Source organism: Taurulus bubalis (assembly GCF_910589615.1).
Source record: "Taurulus bubalis genome assembly, chromosome: 11".
In the NCBI taxonomy this organism is placed as follows: Eukaryota; Metazoa; Chordata; class Actinopteri; order Perciformes; family Cottidae; genus Taurulus; species Taurulus bubalis.
Window position 1 is genome coordinate 1,233,095 of NC_136599.1, and position 22,500 is coordinate 1,255,594.

The following is a 22,500-nucleotide window of genomic DNA, read 5'->3' on the forward strand; positions in this document are numbered from 1 at the left end:
CTGAACGCACAACTAGAGAGCATCTGAACGCACAACTAGAGAGCATCTGAACGCACAACTAGAGAGCATCTGAACGCACAACTAGAGAGCATCTGAACGCACAACTAGAGCATCTGAACGCACAACTAGCGCATCTGAACGCACAACTAGAGCAGCTGAACGCACAACTAGAGCAATTAAACGCACAACTAGAGAGCATCTGAACGCACAACTAGAGAGCATCTGAACGCACAACTAGAGAGCATCTGAACGCACAACTAGAGAGCATCTGAATGCACAACTAGAGCATCTGAACGCACAACTAGAGGGCATCTGAACGCACAACTAGAGCATCTGAACGTACAACTAGAGAGCAGCTGAACACACAACTAGAGCATCTAAACGCACAACTCTAGAGCATCTGAATGCACAACTAGAGAGCAGCTGAACACACCATTAGAGCCATTGAACACACAAATGAAAAGCATCTGAACGCACAACTAGAGCATCTGAACACACAACTAGAGCAATTGAACACACAACTAGAGCAATTGAACACACAACTAGAGCAATTGAACACACAACTAGAGCATCTGAACGCACAGCTAGAGCATCTGAACGCACAGCTAGAGCAGCTGAACGCACAGCTAGAGCAGCTGAACACACAACTAGAGCAGCTGAACACACAACTAGAGCAGCTGAACACACAACTAGAGCAGCTGAACACACAACTAGAGCAGCTGAACACACAACTAGAGTAGCTGAACACACAACTAGAGCCATTGAACATACAACTAGAGAGCATCTGAACGCACAACTAGAGCATCTGAACGCACAACTAGCGCATCTGAACGCACAACTAGAGCATCTGAACACACAACTACAGCAGCTGAACGCACAACTAGAGCAGCTGAACGCACAACTAGAGAGCATCTGAACGCACAACTAGAGAGCATCTGAACGCACAACTAGAGAGCATCTGAACGCACAGCTAGAGCAGCTGAACACACAACTAGAGCAGCTGAACACACAACTAGAGCATCTGAACGCACAGCTAGAGCATCTGAACGCACAGCCAGAGCAGCTGAACACACAACTAGAGCAGCTGAACACAAAACTAGAGCAGCTGAACGCACAACTAGAGCAGCTGAACACACAACTAGAGCAGCTGAACACACAACTAGAGCCATTGAACATACAACTAGAGAGCAGCTGAACGCACAACTAGAGCATCTGAACGCACAACTAGCGCATCTGAACGCACAACTAGAGCATCTGAACGCACAACTAGAGCATCTGAACACACAACTAGAGCAGCTGAAAATCTCTTCTCTCCACACGTCTCACATAAAAAAGAACCTCTACAAATATAAATACATGAAGTCGGTTTAGCCATTTTTCCTCCAAAATGTATCAATCTTGTTGGCACTATGTTGTGTTTATGGATTCCATTGTTTTCCTGACTTCTATCACATAAATTAAATTAAATTTGAAGAATTGTGGAAGTTAAAACCCCAGCTGGTCCTCGTCCTCCCAGACCTGGTCCCGGTGAGCCCACTAACCCCCCCCCCCCCCCCCCCACCCTGTCTGCAGGACCAGGACTGGGACCAGAACCTCCAGTTCCTGCCGGCCTCCGACACCAAGCGGCTGGAGAAGAAGCCGGGCCGCAGGAGGACGCTGTGGATCGGGGGCGGCCTCCTGCTGGCGGCCGCCGGCGTGGCGCTGCTGAGCGGGCTGCTGGTCTGGCACTTCCACTGTGAGCTGACCTGAGACCAGATCCAGACCTGTATTTAAACACAGCGCCTCTAAGGAGCTGACCTGAGACCAGATCCAGACCTGTATTTAAACACAGCGCCTCTAAGGAGCTGAACCCGCCATGTTTCCTTTAGACGATCACCAAAACTACAGGGTTCATCAGCTGGAAGCTGTAAAAACACGTCTGATTTTCTCTTTCCCGACGGTCCTTGAACGCAATTGTGATCAAAACGTTTTATACTTCGTGTCTCATTTAAAATCTCTTTACAAACATACCATTTACTTTAATCAGATTCTGTAGAAGACATAACATTGTTTCCTCCACCAGTTGAATCCCCACGATATGTTTAGGGTTCATTCTAAAACTGCCACTGCCTTTCAATTTAGTATTGAATGCACAATAACAAGGTATGTTTATACATGTTACTGGGCCCAGTTTACAGTCGTATACTATATATATATATATATATATATATATATATATATGTGATTGATAACAAGTTTCTATTATTATTTGGAGTTTTTAACGTTTTTATTTAATTTTAGTTTAGTGTAATTTCTTTTATTTTAGTGTAATTTTTTAAAATTTAATTTTAATTCATTTGAATTCATTTGAGTTAATTTTAGTGTAGTTTATTTTCCTGTAGTTTATTTTAGTGTAGTTTATTTCCCTGTAGTTTATTTTATTTTCCTGTAGTTTATTTTAGTGTAGTTTATGTTAGTGTAGTTTATTTTATTTTCCTGTAGTTTATTTTATTTTCCTGTGGTTTATTTTATTTGGGATTTGCTGGTCGTGTCCGTCAGTTTCTCTGCTGCGTTCACGGCGTTGTGCTGTGAACCAACACGGAGGTCAAAGCGCTGCACAACCTAACTTCACGTTCCACAACCTAACTTCACGTTCCACAACCTAACTTCCCTTTTCCCACCGTTATGAGGAAGGAGAACAAGTTAATGACTCGTCGAGGCTGCAGAAGTGACCGTGTGACCAGGATGTTAGGCCCCGCCCCCTCTGACTCCGCCTCTCTCCTCAGTGCGCCGTGACGTCAGAGTGCAGAAGCTCTACATCGGCTCCATGGGGATCAATAACCAGCCCTTCCTGCCGGACTACGAAGACCCCGGCAGCCCACAGTTCACTCACCTGGCCTCGCTGGTCAGCCGGCAGGTGAGGATCATAAATACATCAATAAGTACTAACAATGTGGCATCATTAGTACTTATTGATGTATTTATGATCCTGTTTGTCTTTCAGCTGAAGCTCATTTACTCTAAAAACTCCGTTCTGGCCAAACACTTCAAAGGCTCCTCGGTCCAGGCCTTCAGGTACGAGCTCCTCTAGCAGAGACGTCTGCATCCCATAATACTCACGTGTGTAAAAGTACTCAAACACAAGGAAAGTCCAAACTACTGCAGTTGGAACCCGACTGATGTAGAAATATATGAATGTAGTTTTTTTTTCAACTGATTCAAGTTTATTTAACTGAAGAAGTACAACTTTAACAAAAAGTACCTCTGTATAGTATAAAGTACAATATGTACCTCTGAGATGTAGTACATGTAAAAGTACAACATGTACCTCTGAGATGTAGTACAGTATAAAGTACAACATGTAGCTCTGAGATGTAGTACAGTATAAAGTACAACATGTAGCTCTGAGATGTAGTACAGTATAAAGTACAACAATGACACACTGACTACACAATATGATGTAGTATAAAGTACTATGTGTGTATGAAGGCTGTCATTATTGTAGAACTACGATCTTTGATCTTCATAATATTTATTTTAAAGACTTCCTGCAGATGTTTAAAAGTAAAAGTCTTCCAGGAGCAGGGGGCTAGCCTAGCTGTTTCTTCATGCTAAGCTAGGCTAAACCTGGGAAACAGACTTGTATATAACTGCGTGTTCTATCCTGCAGTGAGGGCGGCGGCGGCGGCGGCGTGGTCGCGTACTACCAGTCTGAGTTCGACGTGCACGTCCTCCAGCAGGGGGCGCTGGACGACGCCATCCAGTCTCTGGAGCCGGAGGGGAGCCGGCGGCGGGAAGGACGGCTGATGCTGAGGCCCACCGACGCCCTGGACGTCAACAACGTCATCTCCAGAGGTCTGAGCCGCCATCCCATAATGACCCAGCGGCCAAACCAAATGATATAGTCACTTTTATTTTAGATGAAGTTTGAGATTTGTTGGCAAAATCTTGGATATAAATGTGACAATAATTATATTTATTGTGTGTGTGTGTGTATATATATATATATATATATATATATATATATATATATATATATATATATATATATATATATATATATATATATATATATATAGTTATTTTTATTTTTATTTATAGTTGTGTATATATTTATGAATATATTATATATTTATAGTTATTTTTATTTTTATTTATAGTTGTGTATATATTTATGAATATATTATATTAATAGATGTGTGTGTATATATATATTTTGTTTTATGAATATATATATATATATATATATATATATATATATATATATATATATATGTATATATATATATATAGTTTTATATATCTTACTTTAAACTTTAAACGTCTCTTGTCTCCTCAGCGATCGACCCGCGCATGACGAGGACATCTCTGATGGGTGAGGAACATCACAAGTGTCCTGTTGGAGACTTCTGACCTCTAGACTGACCTTGAGTGACCTTCCATGGTTCACTTGGACCAGACTGACCTTGAGTGACCTTCCATGGTTCACTTGGACCAGACTGACCTTGAGTGACCTTCCATGGTTCACTTGGACCAGACTGACCTTGAGTGACCTTCCATGGTTCACTTCCATGGTCTCCGCTTGGTTCCACTCATTTCTTTCCCTGATTCTCATCTTTCCAGTGAAGAAGTCGTTCAACCTCCACGTCAGCACCCCGGGGGTCCTCCGGTCTCCGGGGTTCCCCGACTCCTCGTACCCGCCCAACGTCTACCTGCAGTGGAGGCTGAGGGCCGACCCGGGCCACCGAGTCCGCCTGGACTTCCACACGCTGATCCTGGAGGACGACTGCGAGAAGGACTTCATCCAGATCTACGACTCGCTGGCTCCCATCCAGAAGCGGGTCCTGACAGAGTGAGACCCAGACCAGAACTTTAGGCGGTCCTGGACCCCGATGTAAAGACAAAGCTTTGAGGGGACAGATGTGTTTGTATGGATAGTTGGAGGTGGTTTTGTATATCAATAGGTGTTTATAACTCACCATATCTATGCTGAAACACATCATTTAATTAAGAATAAAAGGAGCCTTTATGTGTCTCTACAGATGAATCTCGTAACCTTTCCCTATGATGCGACTGACCTGCATGTGGTTCCTCCCCAGGCAGTGCGGGTACCCCCATGAGTCCCTGACCTTCCTGTCCTCGGGGAACGTCCTGCTGCTGGTTCTGATCACCAGCGAGGAGAAGAACTTCCCCGGCTTCAGGGCCAACTACTCCCAGATCCCTGTGGCCCAGCAGAGTACGACAGGAACCACTATATATATAAATATATATACATATATATGTGTATTTATGTATATGTTCCAACAAAGTATGGCAGGAAGTACAGAAATAACATCAGTCGAAGTCATTGACGTTCTTAGTGGAACAAAACAAGAAGTTGTTTTTATGAACGAGTCGCATTTAACTTTCTCTACATATAAACGTAAAAGCAGATCACTGCTCTAGTTTCTTGATATCATTCTGTTCTCCCCACAAAACAATTACTAAATGTATGAGGTGTTAAATTGCATCAGCTGTTTCCGAGTATTTGCTCTTTTTTTAACCTCCTGAGGCTCCGCCTCTGTCGTCGTGATCGTTGTGTCATCAAAGGGGTGTGGCCTCTGACCCTGACCTCTGACCTCTGCGTCCTGTTGTTCAGAGTGTGGCGGACCGCTGACCGGAGACCGAGGCTCCTTCTCGTCGCCTTTCTTCCCCTCCAACTACCCTCCAGACACCTCGTGTGTCTGGACCATCGAGGTGAGGCCTCCTGGCATTGTTCCAATGAGAGAACATGGGGTCATTACAATGTTCTGGGTTCATCCTTTTGAGAGCAGGAATAGGATCCCCATACTGGTTTTGTAAAAGTGATGCTAAAGGGAAAGTCAGGAGGTTATCAAATATGTGAGGATTCATCTTATTGGAATAATGAGGAACAACCAATGATCTGTTATTTTGTATCAATATCGCCGGTTGGACGGTCATGACGGACGTCTTCTCTCCGGATCTTTTCTTCTTCTTCAGGCCCCCAAAGAAAAGTTTGTGAAGGTCCAGTTCAAGAAGTTCTTCTTGGGGAACGACAGCAGCCAGTGCGGCGGCGACTACGTCGACGTCAACGGTCAGAGGTCAGCGCTCGTCTCTACCGCCTGACCGCGCACTCAAAAACCGGGACGTGACTCTGACGTCAACATGTGATGACTTGTCGGATATTTGACTCGTCGGATATTTGACACGGTCGTAAAAATGTAGATATGACAAAAGACTGGGCGAGTACGCTGTGACGCCATTAAACTGGTTCTGGGACTAAGTCTAGACCTTTTTAATGAACCAGTGACTTGCCAAGATGGGACAAAGTCTCAGTTTGACAAGTCAACAGTGAATCTGAAGTCTTGGCTGTGAAGTCCAGAGTCAAGACCGACAAGTTGAGCCCAGACCAGATTATTGTCATAGTACATACATGAAATGTATTCTCTGCATTTGACCCATCCTTAGTATTAAGGAGCAGTGGGCAGCCCTGATCGGCGCCCAGGGAGCAATTTTAGGGTTGGGTGTCTTGCTCAGGGACACTTCTACATGTGACCCATGGGGAGGCTGGGGATCGAGCCGGCGACCATGTGATTGCAGGACGACCACTCATCCCTCTGAGCTACAGCCGCCCTATAGACCGACAAGCCCGACGAGTCTAGACCGACGAGTCGAGACCGACGAGTCGAGCCTGACAAGACAAGACCGACGTGTCTATTTTGAGGTTTTGTCCACGTCTCAAGCAGATTTCCCTTTATCATAACTCGTCCGTAAATAGTGGACAGACGTTGTGTCCTCGTGGTCTCAGCGTCCTCGTGGTCTCAGCGTCCTCGTGGTCTCAGAGTCCTCGTGGTCTCAGAGTCCTCGTGGTCTTCGTGGTCTCAGCGTCCTCGTGGTCTCAGCGTCCTCGTGGTCTTCGTGGTCTCAGCGTCCTCGTGGTCTCAGAGTCCTCGTGGTCTTCGTGGTCTCAGCGTCCTCGTGGTCTCAGAGTCCTCGTGGTCTCAGCGTCCTCGTGGTCTTCGTGGTCTCAGCGTCCTCGTGGTCTCAGCGTCCTCGTGGTCTTCGTGGTCTCAGCGTCCTCGTGTTCTCAGAGTCCTCGTGGTCTCAGAGTCCTCGTGGTCTCAGCGTCCTCGTGGTCTCAGAGTCCTCGTGGTCTCAGCGTCCTCGTGGTCTCAGCATCCTCGTGGTCTTCGTGGTCTCAGCGTCCTCGTGGTCTCAGAGTCCTCGTGGTCTCAGCGTCCTCGTGGTCTCAGCGTCCTCGTGGTCCTCGTGGTCTCAGCGTCCTCGTGGTCCTCGTGGTCTCAGCGTCCTCGTGGTCTCAGCGTCCTCGTGGTCTCAGCGTCCTCGTGGTCCTCGTGGTCCTCGTGGTCTCAGAGTCCTCGTGGTCTCAGAGTCCTCGTGGTCTCAGCGTCCTCGTGGTCTCAGAGTCCTCGTGGTCTCAGCGTCCTCGTGGTCTCAGAGTCCTCGTGGTCTCAGCGTCCTCGTGGTCTCAGCGTCCTCGTGGTCTCAGCGTCCTCGTGGTCTTCGTGGTCTCAGAGTCCTCGTGGTCTCAGCGTCCTCGTGGTCTCAGAGTCCTCGTGGTCTCAGCGTCCTCGTGGTCTCAGAGTCCTCGTGGTCTTGCTGATCCTCCTCTGTCCCCGTGTCGCAGGCTGTGTGGCAGGAAGCCCAAGAGCAGCGTGGTCACCAGCCTGAGCAACGTGATGACCGTCAAGTTCTACTCCGACTCGTCCTACGTGGACCAGGGCTTCACCGCCGAGTACGAAGCCTTCGTCCCGACCAATCGTGAGACGGATTCCTTTTGAGTCAAATGTATTCTCGCTACCAATTCTGGCCGCTTTCTCTGGGCGATTTTTCTTCAGCTTTGAGCTCGATTCCCTTCCTCTGTGTCGCCCAGCTTGTCCCGGGAGGTTCCAGTGCACCAACAACCTGTGCATCAACCAGACGCTGCAGTGCGACGGCTGGAACGACTGCGGAGACGGCAGTGACGAGGACAACTGCCGTGAGTTTCCCTCCACATACGTCGTCTCCAGTTGGAACCGTTGGGCGTGGAAGCGAGGGACCAGCTGACGCGTATCTGTGTGCAATATCCCCACATAACTTTCCTCCAACTCTCAAAATCTCTCGCATTTTCCCTCTTTTCACAATCCAGGAACAGCACTCAGGACTTTATTACTGTTATTTAACACTTTTTTAAAACTGTATCTAATCCCTTTCTTGTACATACTACCACCTTCTGTACATATACCACCGTATGTATAGTGTTTTTATATTTTATATTTTTTTCCCTTTCTTATTATAGTGTGTTTTTATTTCCTAAACGGTTGACTCAGAGCCCTGCACAACACATTCCAATGTGTCTGGACTGTTGGTCTATGCACAAATGGCAAAATAAAGACCTTGAACCTTGTTTCCAGAGTGCGAGGCGGCGCAGATGAAGTGTAAAAATGGCCGCTGTAAACCAAAGTTCTGGCGGTGCGACGGGGTGGACGACTGCGGAGACAACACGGATGAGGAGGACTGTGGTGAGTAGAGCTGGAGAGGAAAGCTGCTGATGATGAAGATGTTTCTGCACATGAAGCTGAGAGGTTCTCACCGTTGGAGCTGTTTCACTGTCTTCGTAGTGAAATGCAAACCGGGAGAGTTTTCCTGCAGAAACCACCGCTGCGTCCCGGAGAAGTTAACGTGTAACGGGAAGGACGACTGCTCCGACGGGTCGGACGAGTCCAGATGTGAGAAATGTAAGTTCTTCTTCTTCTCTTCTTTCTCAAAGCGTGATAACCAGGATGAGCTGTATGTACTAGTAGGTTCAGCAGGAGTACTAGTGGTACTTCTACTGCTACTAGTACTAGTGGTAGTACTTCTAGCAGTACTAGTAGTACTCGCAGTACTGACGGGCGGTCTGTCCTCCAGCTCTGGAGCTGCAGCAGTGTTCAGAGTTCACGTTCCGCTGCAGAACCGGACGCTGCATCAGCAAACTGAACCCAGAGTGTGACGGAGAACCGGACTGTGAGGACGGTTCTGATGAGGACCAGTGTGGTACGTACACACACACACACACACACACACACACACATATGTACACACACATATATATATATATATATATATATAAGAAGGAAACCACTTGTATTCTCGTTCCACACTTCACTAGAGCGTTTCCTCTCCTTCCGTTTGTCCCTTCACAATAAAAGCTCCATAAACTTACATTAGAACACTGCTTCGTAGCACTGTTCAAGTACTCAATATAATAGCTTACAGTCATAACAGTGTGTGTGTGTGTGTGTGTGTGTGTGTGTGTGTGTGTGTGTGTGTGTGTGTGTGTGTGTGTGTTCAGCGTGTGGGACGAGGCCGTACCGGAGCTCCCGCATTGTGGGCGGAGTCTCTTCGCGGGAGGGGGAGTGGCCGTGGCAGGTCAGCCTCCAGGTGCGCGGCACCGGCCACGTGTGCGGCGCCTCGTTGCTTAGCAACCGCTGGCTTCTGACCGCCGCCCACTGCGTCCAGGACAACGGGCCCAACAGGTGGGAGGAGCTCTGACACAAGCTTTTATTATGAAGGTCAACTTGTTTATAATTACAGTCTGCTCAGGCCTTGAGTTTCAAAATAAAAGTTCTGCTCCTGTTTGGGAACAGAACATCAGGAAGTAGAAGTACAATAACTCAGTTATTATGACATCATTCATTAAATAGTTTAATTAATCGTGTGTGTGTGTGTGTGTGTGTGTGTGTGTGTGTGTGTGTATGTATATATATATATATATATATATATATATATATATATATATGTGTCTGTGTGTGTGTGTGTGTGTGTGTGTGTATATATATGTCTGTGTGTGTGTGTGTGTGTGTGTGTGTGTGTGTGTGTGTATATATATGTGTGTGCGTGTGTGCGTGTGTGTGTGTGTGTAGCTACTCCCAGGCTGACCAGTGGGAGGTGCTGTTGGGTCTGCATGTTCAGAGTCAGGTCAATGAGTGGACGGTTCGCCGCAGCGTGAAGCGCATCGTCGCTCACTCCGCCTACAACACCGTAACCTACGACAACGACATCGCCGCCATGGAGCTGCACGCCAACGTCACGCTCAACCAGAACATCTGGCCCATCTGCCTCCCCGCCGCCTCCCACGACTTCCCAGCAGGCCAAGAGGCGTGGATCACCGGCTGGGGCGCCACGAGAGAGGGAGGTGAGCCGACACAGGAAGTGATCTGACACAGGAAGTGAGGTCACACCGGAAGTGAGGTCACACCGGAAGTGAGGCACAGGAAGTGAGGCAACACAGGAAGTGATGTCACACAGGAAGTGAGGCGACACAGGAAGTGAGCCGACACAGGAAGTGAGGCGAACAGGAAGTGATGTCACACAAGAAGTGAGGCGACACAGGAAGTGATGTGACACAGGAAGTGAGGCGACACAGGAAGTGAGGCGAACAGGAAGTGATGTCACACAAGAAGTGAGGCGACATAGGAAGTGAGCCGACACAGGAAGTGAGCCGACACAGGAAGTGATGTCACACAAGAAGTGAGGCGACACAGGAAGTGAGGCACAGGAAGTGATGTGACACAGGAAGTGATGCAACAAAGGAAGTGAGGCGACACAGAAAATAAATGAAACAGAAGGAGAAGGTTTTGGCCCAAGCCCCCTGGCGCCTCATTTTCAAAAAGAATAAAAAAAATTTCCTTAATTTTCTCCGTAACCACATGGTTGTTTAACTTCATTTAAATTGCTACAATAGCGTAACCCTTGTGAGAAGAGATGTATGATTTAAAACAAATTAAAATAACCGTTAAGTTCCAGTTCTTACGTAAACTTGCCGTGGAGATCGTAGCGTTTCACTAAACCCTTTAATAAGTACCTTTACAACGTGGTATTAGTTGCAGGTTCAGATTGCTTAGGTCCTAATCTTTACAGAAAGGTGTCTTATGAGTATGTGGGCTGTTGTTAAGGCCCTGAACCATACAGCTTGAAAAGCTCAAGGAGGCATTGTTGGTGAATCTTGTTCATAGAGATCACAGAGGATCTTTGATCAGTTTAGTTGGACCGTCTACTAAACCTTCTGCATTCAGACATGGAGAGTAGTCCTTGTGCTAGATGTGGTTCGTTGTGATTTGTTTGTATTCATTTTAAACTTTAGTTTGAGTCTAAATCTGGTCCCTTGTTGTCGTCAGGCCTGGCTGCCACCATCCTGCAGAAGGCGGAGGTTCGGATCATCAACAGCACGGTGTGCAAGAGTCTGATGGACGACGACGTCGTCACCGACAGGATGCTGTGTGCCGGCGTCCTCAAAGGAGGCGTGGACGCCTGTCAGGTAACGCCGACCACACAGCATCATGAGATGGAACCCGATCAAGAAAAAGATCTGGAAAACATGCACACACCAATACTCACTAGCACCACTGCAGGGACGAGATATGAACCGGAACGTTGTGTGTTTGTGTGCGGATGGAAGGGATGAAGTCAGTGTTTAGACCAAGTGAAGTCACTGATACACGAAGCTGCATTCTCTCTCCTGACCACCAGGGGGCGACTCCTCTGGTTGTATAGAAGTCTATGCTTCATGTGTTAAAGCTGCATTCTCTCTCCTGACCACAAGGGGGCGACTCCTCTGGTTGTATAGAAGTATGTGCTTCATGTGTTAAAGCTGCATTCTCTCTCCTGACCACCAGGGGGCGACTCCTCTGGTTGTATAGAAGTCTATGCTTCATGTGTTAAAGCTGCATTCTCTCTCCTGACCACCAGGGGGCGACTCCTCTGGTTGTATAGAAGTCTATGCTTCATGTGTTAAAGCTGCATTCTCTCTCCTGACCACCAGGGGGCGACTCCTCTGGTTGTATAGAAGTCTATGCTTCATGTGTTAAAGCTGCATTCTCTCTCCTGACCACAAGGGGGCGACTCCTCTGGTTGTATAGAAGTATGTGCTTCATGTGTTAAAGCTGCATTCTCTCTCCTGACCACCAGGGGGCGACTCCTCCGGTTGTATAGAAGTATGTGCTTCATGTGTTAAAGCTGCATTCTCTCTCCTGACCACCAGGGGGCGACTCCTCTGGTTGTATAGAAGTCTATGCTTCATGTGTTAAAGCTGCATTCTCTCTCCTGACCACAAGGGGGCGACTCCTCTGGTTGTATAGAAGTATGTGCTTCATGTGTTAAAGCTGCATTCTCTCTCCTGACCACCAGGGGGCGACTCCTCTGGTTGTATAGAAGTCTATGCTTCATGTGTTAAAGCTGCATTCTCTCTCCTGACCACCAGGGGGCGACTCCTCTGGTTGTATAGAAGTCTATGCTTCATGTGTTAAAGCTGCATTCTCTCTCCTGACCACCAGGGGGCGACTCCTCTGGTTGTATAGAAGTCTATGCTTCATGTGTTAAAGCTGCATTCTCTCTCCTGACCACAAGGGGGCGACTCCTCTGGTTGTATAGAAGTATGTGCTTCATGTGTTAAAGCCGCATTCTCTCTCCTGACCACCAGGGGGCGACTCCTCCGGTTGTATAGAAGTATGTGCTTCATGTGTTAAAGCTGCATTCTCTCTCCTGACCACAAGGGGGCGACTCCTCTGGTTGTATAGAAGTATGTGCTTCATGTGTTAAAGCTGCATTCTCTCTCCTGACCACCAGGGGGCGACTCCTCCGGTTGTATAGAAGTATGTGCTTCATGTGTTAAAGCTGCATTCTCTCTCCTGACCACAAGGGGGCGACTCCTCTGGTTGTATAGAAGTATGTGCTTCATGTGTTAGGTTTGAGGGTTCAAGTCAACACTGAGGGTTTAGTTGCTCTCTAAAGCTTCCTCTCGGGTCTAAAGCCAGACCTCGATGCAGGTCTTGGTAGAACCCGTCCTGTCCTGTCGAGGTAAACCTGTATCCGTCCTCTCCGACTCTCTCAGGGCGACTCCGGCGGCCCGCTGTCCGTCACCGGCCCCAGTGGGCGGGTCTTCCTGGCCGGCGTGGTGAGCTGGGGCGACGGCTGCGCTCGCAGGAACAAACCCGGCGTCTACACCCGGGTCACCAAATTCCGCCGCTGGATCAAAGAGACGACGGGCGTGTAGCGCCCCCTTCTGGACGCCTCTGGACTGTTGATATTTCTGGCAAAACCTTCATTCTTAAGTGTTTTCAACTTTGCAAATCATCTCTGAATCAACGAAGCAGAAGAACTGCTTCCTGTCGCTATTAATGGTAATGAAGATCATAATGTTATAGTAATAATATTAAGTGCTTTCTCCCGGCGTATAGAAATAACACATTTGATGTTGTGATCTTCAGATGAAAGCTCCAGATGGTTCAGTTAATACTTTGTGTGGTCGTGTCGGGCATATATATATATATATATATATATATATATATATATATATATATATATATATATATATATATGTATATGTGTTTTTTCTCCAACAATATCATATATAAATACATATATCAGTAATTACCCCTCTGGTGACGTTTGAAGCTCTTCTTAAAAAAGGCGGTTTCTAAAAAGAGTCTGAAGGAGACAACCTAGCGTCCTCACTAGGACACTAGTCGTCTCCTTTATCTTAGTGGAGGAGCCGTGAAGTCAGATCTAACAGTAATTTATAAATCCAATTGATTCATCATTTGTTGAATCCATAATTGGTTCAGTCGTTCAGTCCAAAGTATTTATTTAGTCTGTCTTATTGTCAGCCTATTTTATTGTGATTAAATTGCTAAGTAACACCAATAAATATTTAGAAGTCCAATCACTAAGCAGCACGTTGTCATCTGAAATAATAATGATATTTAATGTCTCTATTGGTGCCAATGACAAGAAGCACTGGTGCAGGTGGGGCCATGTCTGGTGGTCCCAGTTCCTCATCTAACCCAGTAAAACACCTCAAACCCACCATCAGGTCTCGGGAGTTCTTCGTGACGGAGTTCCTCAGGGAACCAATGAGCTGCAGATATATTTAAAGGAACCCTCAAAGGTTCCTGAAGCTTTGCAGAACAAAACAAACAGAACAACAACTTTTAAAGTTGCAAAAAATTAAGATAAAAGTCATTGAAACCCTTTTTTATAAATCGTATATTGGACTTAGATGCCAATAATGAATTGTTCTTGATGTGGATCAGTTTTAGAACTCAATCTGTATTACTTTAAGTGATTTCCGAGGCTACAGGAATACGTTTAGTTTCCCTCTGATGTCAGTTCTTCTTCTTCTGTGTAAAGTTTCATCTCTTGTTACATTTCTTGTTCTCACTCTTTCCTGCTGAATGTATTTATTTATGTTATTTGTACAGTGTTTTCTTATCAATCAGTTATTGCTTTTATCCAGTTACACTTTTAGTTTGAGTTGCAGGATAATTAAACTACTTTTTTAAGATATAATAACACAATTAAAAGAAAAATGCCAAATGATGTAATTTTGTGTGATGATTTAAATTCATTGTAGCATGTGCTCATGTAATCCTGAACACACCAGACTCTCTGATTAATATAGAAATGTTCTTGTTTGATCAAAATGTATTTATAAGATAATTACAAATTATTTTTTATAATAATTATAGTGATAATCCACGTTTTTGAATAAAATATGTTGGCAGTCGTGTTATTTCCTTTCTGAAAATGAAAAAGTCCAAACTCAATGTTTGAACAAATCAAGATGAAGAGCAGAACTAAGAGGTAAATCCATCTTTCTACGACGGTTACACGTCTTCTTTTGACTTTTGGCATTGACAGCAACACAACTCACCAACTTAACACGACAATATTAATAATTACTGTTACTGATATAAGTCGTATGGATCAGTTGTGATCATGAAGATTCTTGTGGCTGACGTGATCAGTGCAGATGCCACTAGAGGGCGCTGCTCCATCAGGTTTCACTCTGAAGTGTACTCAGTCATCCATCCATCCATTATCAGCCGCTTATCCGGGTCGGGTCGCGGTGGCAGCAGGTCCAGCAGGCCGACCCAGGCCTCCCTCTCACAGCAACACTTTCCAGCTCATTCTGGGATCCCGAGGCGTTCCAAGGCCAGCCGGGAGATATAATCCCTCCAGCGTGTCCTCGGTCTTCCCCGGGGTCTCCTACCAGTTGGACGTGCCTGGAAAACCTCTAATGGGAGGCGTCCAGGAGGCATCCTGACTAGATGCTGAACCACCTCAGCTGACTCCTTTCGACACGAAGGAGCAGCGACTCGACTCCAAGCTCCTCCTGATGTCCGAGCTCCTTACCCTATCTCTAAGGCTGAGCCCGGCCACCCTGCGGAGGAAGCTCATTTCGGCCGCTTGTATCCGAAACCTCGTTCTTTCGGTCACGACCCAGAGTTCCAGGTTGAACCTTTAAGCACGGTGGAACCAGTTTTGGATCCAGAATTTCTTTTCTTTGTCCAATACTTGGAAAAAAATGTATATCTGCAAAAAGAAATCACTTTTAAAAGATTATGTTCCTATGAACATCCAACACGATATGAGCAAGATTTCCCCAAAATGCCTTCTTGAGCGGTCACTGAGTTGTTCAAACTGTAGTAGTTGTTACGGGGCCCTAACAACAGCCCACATTCTAATAAGACAGCTTTTTGGAAAGAGTAGGACCTAAAGAATCAGAATCTGCACCGTCTTCACCAGGGTTCTCGCTTTAAGGTCCTCTGGTCGTCCCCTCAGGATCACACTGTTCAGGACAGAGAAGTTAGACTGATGAAGAACTGGAGTCTTTAGTTTTAGTTCCAGCTTACTGAAGGTACGGCTGTGGTTTTATTTCAGTTTTATACTTTTGTTCTTCTTCTTTACAAGTCACCAACACGTTCAAGTCAATGAAACGGTGTCACATGCAAACGGTTCTAAGTGTTCAGGGGTTTTCTACATGGACTCGTACAGATCTTTTCTAGTCCAACACTTAGGTTTAGACAACAACACCAACTTAAAATTAATTTTAAGATAAAGCAGACGTGTGTTCATGTAATCCTGAACGTACTGAAATCGCTGCTAAATATATAATGTTCTCGTTTTCATCAACTGACTAATCTCAGGCAGTAAATCCACATTCAGTCATTCTGATAATCTGTTGAGTGACTGAGGACGAGGCATTGATTTGAGTTCAAACAAGATTTTTTTATATATATGTAATTATTATAAATCACAGTTTTTTGATCAAAATGTTTGGCCTCCATGTGAGTCGCGTCGATTTTTATCATTGTTTGTGTGCGTATGTACTTCATTAATGAATTTGGCGCATCATGCGATTAATCAGTTAAATTTTCGTAACTTTGCCCAGCCCTAATATATATATATATATATATATATATATATATATATATATATATATATATATATATATATATATATATATATATATAATTATTAGAAATCACTGTTTTTTGATCAAAATGTCCGGCCTCCATGTGAGTCGTGTCGATCCAACGAATTATTTTGTTGCGATGGGCTGTTTTATCATTGTTTGTGTGCATATGCATCTTTAGTTATTGTTGCAGCTCTACTGTTCATGTTTTGCAGCCACAGAGCTTCCGCTGCATCACACCTGAGGCGTGAGAGCGGAGAGCGCAGCAGCTTTCATCCATCGACAGGAAATCGAGCGTGGGGTTCCTGTCCGGGCGCCACGAGGCTTCCAGCAGCTCTCGGCAGTTGATGCAAACTTCTCACCTGAGGCGTGATGGGAAGCAGGTCTGCGCTAGCTCGCTGTTAGCTCGTGAGCTATAGTTAGCTGGCAAGCTAGCGCTATGGAGGTGGTGAGAGGCGTATAAAAGGGTGCGCCGTATAACCTGCATCTTATGGTACTTTACTTTGTGTGCAGTGTTTTTGTGCCGCAGGGTTGTTTTGTTATAAATAAATGTTACTGAAGAAGTGGCTTGTCCCTCACAGGGACCCTTACTACTGAACATGACAAAAGAAGGAGGGGCTTGTCCCTCACAGGGACCCTTACTACTGAACATGACAAAAGAAGGAGTGGCTTGTCCCTCACAGGGACCCTTACTACTGAACATGACAAAAGAAGGAGGGGATTGTCCCTCACAGGGACCCTTACTACTGAACATGACAAAAGAAGGAGTGGCTTGTCCCTCACAGGGACCCTTACTACTGAACATGACAAAAGAAGGAGGGGATTGTCCCTCACAGGGACCCTTACTACTGAACATGACAAAAGAAGGAGTGGCTTGTCCCTCACAGGGACCCTTACTACTGAACATGACAAAAGAAGGAGGGGTTTGTCCCTCACAGGGACCCTTACTACTGAACATGACAAAAGAAGGAGTGGCTTGTCCCTCACAGGGACCCTTACTACTGACAAATGTTTCTTCTGGTACTGTTCAAAAAAAAGGAAAACAGATTGATATTCTGTTGTTAACTAGCTGTTGCTCCAGAGTGTTCTATTATTCTGATAACATTACTTTAAAATAAAAGCGCGCAATACACTGCTTTTTACTTCATTAATGAATTTGGCGCATCATGCGATTAATCAGTTAAATTTTCGTAACTTTGACCAGCCCTAATATATATATATATATATATATATATATATATATATATATATATATATATATATATATATATATATATATATATATACACATACATACATATACATATACATATATGTATATATATATGTATATATATATATATATATATATATATATATATATATATATATATATATACATATATAATTATTAGAAATCACTGTTTTTTGATCAAAATGTCCGGCCTCCATGTGAGTCGTGTCGATCCAACGAGTTATTTTGTTGCGATGGGCTGTTTTATCATTGTTTGTGTGCATATGCATCTTTAGTTATTGTTGCAGCTCTACTGTTCATGTTTTGCAGCCACAGAGCTTCCGCTGCATCACACCTGAGGCGTGAGAGCGGAGAGCGCAGCAGCTTTCATCCATCGACAGGAAATCGAGCGTGGGTTTCCTGTCCGGGCGCCACGAGGCTTCCAGCAGCTCTCGGCAGTTGATGCAAACTTCTCACCTGAGGCGTGATGGGAAGCAGGTCTGCGCTAGCTCGCTGTTAGCTCGTGAGCTATAGTTAGCTGGCAAGCTAGCGCTATGGAGGTGGTGAGAGGCGTATAAAAGGGTGCGCCGTATAACCTGCATCTTATGGTACTTTACTTTGTGTGCAGTGTTTTTGTGCCGCAGGGTTGTTTTGTTATAAATAAATGTTACTGAAGAAGTGGCTTGTCCCTCACAGGGACCCTTACTACTGAACATGACAAAAGAAGGAGTGGCTTGTCCCTCACAGGGACCCTTACTACTGAACATGACAAAAGAAGGAGGGGCTTGTCCCTCACAGGGACCCTTACTACTGAACATGACAAAAGAAGGAGGGGCTTGTCCCTCACAGGGACCCTTACTACTGAACATGACAAAAGAAGGAGGGGCTTGTCCCTCACAGGGACCCTTACTACTGAACATGACAAAAGAAGGAGTGGCTTGTCCCTCACAGGGACCCTTACTACTGACAAATGTTTCTTCTGGTACTGTTCATAAAAAAAGGAAAACAGATTGATATTCTGTTGTTAACTAGCTGTTGCTCCAGAGTGTTCTATTATTCTGATAACATTACTTTAAAATAAAAGCGCGCAATACACTGCTTTTTACTTCATTAATGAATTTGGCGCATCATGCGATTAATCAGTTAAATTTTCGTAACTTTGACCAGCCCTAATATATATATATATATATATATATATATATATATATATATATATATATATATATATATATATATATATATATATACATATATAATTATTAGAAATCACTGTTTTTTGATCAAAATGTCCGGCCTCCATGTGAGTCGTGTCGATCCAACGAGTTATTTTGTTGCGATGGGCTGTTTTATCATTGTTTGTGTGCATATGCATCTTTAGTTATTGTTGCAGCTCTACTGTTCATGTTTTGCAGCCACACAGCTTCCGCTGCATCACACCTGAGGCGTGAGAGCGGAGAGCGCAGCAGCTTTCATCCATCGACAGGAAATCGAGCGTGGGTTTCCTGTCCGGGCGCCACGAGGCTTCCAGCAGCTCTCGGCAGTTGATGCAAACTTCTGCAGCAATGGGGAAGATGAACATTCAAGATTTCGCTCTCAACAACCTCGGCACTTTTGTGGCGATCGTAATAGTTTTCATTAACAATGTCGTGCTGGAGAAAGACATGAAATGTATCTGTGAAAGTGGATCCTACCGCTGCCTTGGCTGCTTCTTCTACTTCACTGGGCCGTTGGTTATTTTAGTTGTGTTCCAGCTGTGGACGGAGAAGATGCTGCTTCATACGTGCGCCTCCAGAGAGGAATGTCGCACGTTTTCTTGTTGTCACATGTGCACAACGGTGCTGAAGGCGCTGTTCATCGGGCTGCTGTGGGTCGTGTCCGTGCTCATCGATGGAGACTGGGCCGCCTGCTGTTTTGACAATGAAAAGGTCAACTGCTTTAAATCACCTGTGCAAAATTTGACCAGCGCAGAGCTGAAAAACATATCCTTGGTGAGTTAGTTTTCTTTCTTTCTTTGGCATGGTGGGAGTCTGTTGTTCCACCAGTCTGTGTTCCTGCTCTCGTCTGTGCAGAAGTAATGTGTTTCTGGAGGCTCAGAGTCCTAGAACAGCATTCATTTATTTAACTCTATCCAGAATATCTTGAACATTTATATTCTTGTGTTCTTGAGACGGTTCTCTCAAGGCGGCGTGATGAACTCTGAGGAGATAAAGATTCTCATCCAGAGATGAAGACCTCATTCTAGAATAAGAATCGCTGTGTCTTCCTCCCTCTGGCAGGTCGCTGGTCTCATTCTCCTCCTCGTCCTCGTCCTGACGGCCTTCCTGGCGCCGCTCTGTGAACGCAAATGGTGCGAAGGAAAGTCAAGAGATGTTGTGTATGGAAGGTGGCTCTTAGAGGAGCGGGACAAGGTGCTGGAGGAGATTCTGAGGGAGTCCGCCAAAGAAAAGTGGACCGCAGAACTCAAGGAGAAAATAGACGGTGGAGGCTGGAAGAAGTGCTTGGATGTCGTGGGAGAGCTGACGAACTCTGCCAGTAAACCGAGCGTTCACAAGGAGGGAGGAGCTACAGGCCCCAACGAGCAGGTAGAGCATCCAGAATACAAGAGTTTTCTGTAATATTCAGTTTGAGTCGCGGTAACTGACACAAAGTTGCAGATAGAGTTAAGTTTCTGGAAGCAGGCGTTGAGTCTCTGCATGAACCTCAGAATATATGAATGAAAGAGTAAAGTCATATAAATGAGGTTATGAATGCGTTGTGAACAAACCCTCTGCATGAACCTCAGAATATATGAATGAATGAAAGAGTAAAGTTTGGTGATGTCAGAGCTGCTGAAGGGAGATTTCTGGATCAGAGTCTGAGAACAAACTCATGAGAGAAAACATCCTTTAAAGAGAAGTGTAGTTACATTTCACACATTGTGTAATGTTTTAATGTGCGGTGCGATGAGGCCACTAGAGGGCGCTGCTCATCAGGTTTCACTCTTTAAGCAAATGTTCTGTCTTTAAATTCTTGTATCTTTCTTTCTTTTGTCTGAAACTGTGCAGGCGGACGGAACAGGAGCTCCAGCGACACCAAGGGTGAGAGTTCCACATCTGTCTGTTCTGTTCGCTGCAATTCAACCATCCAGATGTTTTATTTTCTTTCTGAAAATGAAAAAGTCCAAACTCACTTTGTGAAACTGTTTCCAGGCCAGAAGTCGTGAGGAAGGAACGAACACAGATGTGAGTATACATCTGTGTTCTTTTTTTTTTTATGAACAGAAACATTTTCTTATTGGCTCTGTCTCCAGGTCTGTGTTACTAATAAAACACTTGTCAGTATCGGCCCGTTATTATCCAACTTGTTTTTATTATTTTAAAAACATTGTCTTTTATCAGGAACAACATAAACAGTCTGTTCAGTAGTAAGGGTCCCTGTGAGGGACAAGCCCCTCCTTCTTTTGTCATGTTCAGTAGTAAGGGTCCCTGTGAGGGACAAGCCCCTCCTTCTTTTGTCATGTTCAGTAGTAAGGGTCCCTGTGAGGGACAAGCCACTCCTTCTTTTGTCATGTTCAGTAGTAAGGGTCCCTGTGAGGGACAAGCCACTCCTTCTTTTGTCATGTTCAGTAGTAAGGGTCCCTGTGAGGGACAAGCCCCTCCTTCTTTTGTCATGTTCAGTAGTAAGGGTCCCTGTGAGGGACAAGCCACTCCTTCTTTTGTCATGTTCAGTAGTAAGGGTCCCTGTGAGGGACAAGCCACTCCTTCTTTTGTCATGTTCAGTAGTAAGGGTCCCTGTGAGGGACAAGCCCCTCCTTCTTTTGTCATGTTCAGTAGTAAGGGTCCCTGTGAGGGACAAGCCACTCCTTCTTTTGTCATGTTCAGTAGTAAGGGTCCCTGTGAGGGACAAGCCCCTCCTTCTTTTGTCATGTTCAGTAGTAAGGGTCCCTGTGAGGGACAAGCCACTTTTTTGTCATGTTCAGTAGTAAGGGTCCCTGTGAGGGACAAGCCACTTTTTTGTCATGTTCAGTAGTAAGGGTCCCTGTGAGGGACAAGCCACTTTTTTGTCATGTTCAGTAGTAAGGGTCCCTGTGAGGGACAAGCCACTTTTTTGTCATGTTCAGTAGTAAGGGTCTGATGCAAGTGTCTAAGGACACTTGCATCAATGCTGTGTAACCCTGTAAGGTACTTCAGGCTTGTAGTACTCCGGTGATGAGATAATTACAGTTTGCAGTGGTTATAAATAGCTTTGCTTTTATCAACTACGCCGTCTGGTAGAGATTTAAAATGAAACTGTCCATTTAAAAGTGCAGTACCAGTGTTAAGCCCCTCCCAATGCTAAAAGAAAAACCATGCTGTTAACGCATGATAAAATCATTATCGGCGTTAATGGTTTGCTATGTTAACGCATTTATTACGCGTTAAGGTGCCCAGCCCTAGTTATAATATTACTATTAGCAGTAGTAGTAGTAGTATATCATTACTCTGTATTCATGTAACCACATTTCACTTGAAATTGTGCTTTTCTCTCCACAGGGCATACCTCTTTTGTATCATATTCCAAGACCCTCAGAGGTCCAACAACCTGTTGAGACTGTTGATGCTGAGCATTAATCAGTAATCATTGTGTTGATCATCAGACATTGATTGTTTTTATTTGTTATTTTTAATGGTTTCTATTTTCTGTATTTAACAGCTTTCATCTCACTTCTCTGGTCAACTTAATCAAGTGCTATGATTAGATTTGTTTATTTCCATTAAGTTAGCTTTTGCTTTCCGTGTATTTCTCTCTTCATAAACCTTCAGGTGTGTGAAGGTGGTTGATTTCGAGAGAGAGAGAGAGAGAGAGAGAGAGAGAGAGAGAGAGAGAGAGAAAGAGAGAGAGAGAGAGAGAGAGAGAAAGAGAGAGAGAGAGAGAGATGCTTACATTCCTCTGGTTTCATGTGTTTTTATGTTCATGTGTTTTTATGTTCCTTTAATCCTTAATGTTGTGGAAATATAATATTCCAGGCTGAACAAATGTGTTGTCCTGTTTTTTTTTTTACCTATTTCTAACTCTAGTAGAGGGTCTACAGAGGTAGCAGGTGAACCAGAGG

General features: G+C 44.9%; 1 protein-coding gene across 1 annotated transcript in view; it reads left to right on the forward strand.

Moving 5' to 3' along the window:
* The window catches only part of LOC306743103 (suppressor of tumorigenicity 14 protein homolog), a gene marked incomplete at its 5' end in the record, with an annotated part of 15,655 nt that extends 2,387 nt beyond the window's left edge, over window positions 1-13,268 (forward strand). Inside the window, 18 exons of the mRNA XM_079225585.1 lie at window positions 1,573-1,735; window positions 2,766-2,896; window positions 2,984-3,054; window positions 3,650-3,834; window positions 4,319-4,354; window positions 4,603-4,831; window positions 5,079-5,215; window positions 5,618-5,715; window positions 5,980-6,080; window positions 7,628-7,761; window positions 7,874-7,978; window positions 8,394-8,501; window positions 8,601-8,717; window positions 8,890-9,015; window positions 9,314-9,497; window positions 9,885-10,156; window positions 11,139-11,278; window positions 12,851-13,268. Coding sequence (XP_079081711.1) covers window positions 1,573-1,735; window positions 2,766-2,896; window positions 2,984-3,054; window positions 3,650-3,834; window positions 4,319-4,354; window positions 4,603-4,831; window positions 5,079-5,215; window positions 5,618-5,715; window positions 5,980-6,080; window positions 7,628-7,761; window positions 7,874-7,978; window positions 8,394-8,501; window positions 8,601-8,717; window positions 8,890-9,015; window positions 9,314-9,497; window positions 9,885-10,156; window positions 11,139-11,278; window positions 12,851-13,012 — 2,499 coding nt within the window. The 3' untranslated portion in view covers window positions 13,013-13,268. The remainder of the gene's footprint in view (window positions 1-1,572; window positions 1,736-2,765; window positions 2,897-2,983; window positions 3,055-3,649; window positions 3,835-4,318; window positions 4,355-4,602; window positions 4,832-5,078; window positions 5,216-5,617; window positions 5,716-5,979; window positions 6,081-7,627; window positions 7,762-7,873; window positions 7,979-8,393; window positions 8,502-8,600; window positions 8,718-8,889; window positions 9,016-9,313; window positions 9,498-9,884; window positions 10,157-11,138; window positions 11,279-12,850) is intronic.
* Window positions 13,269-22,500: the final 9,232 nt, after the last annotated feature.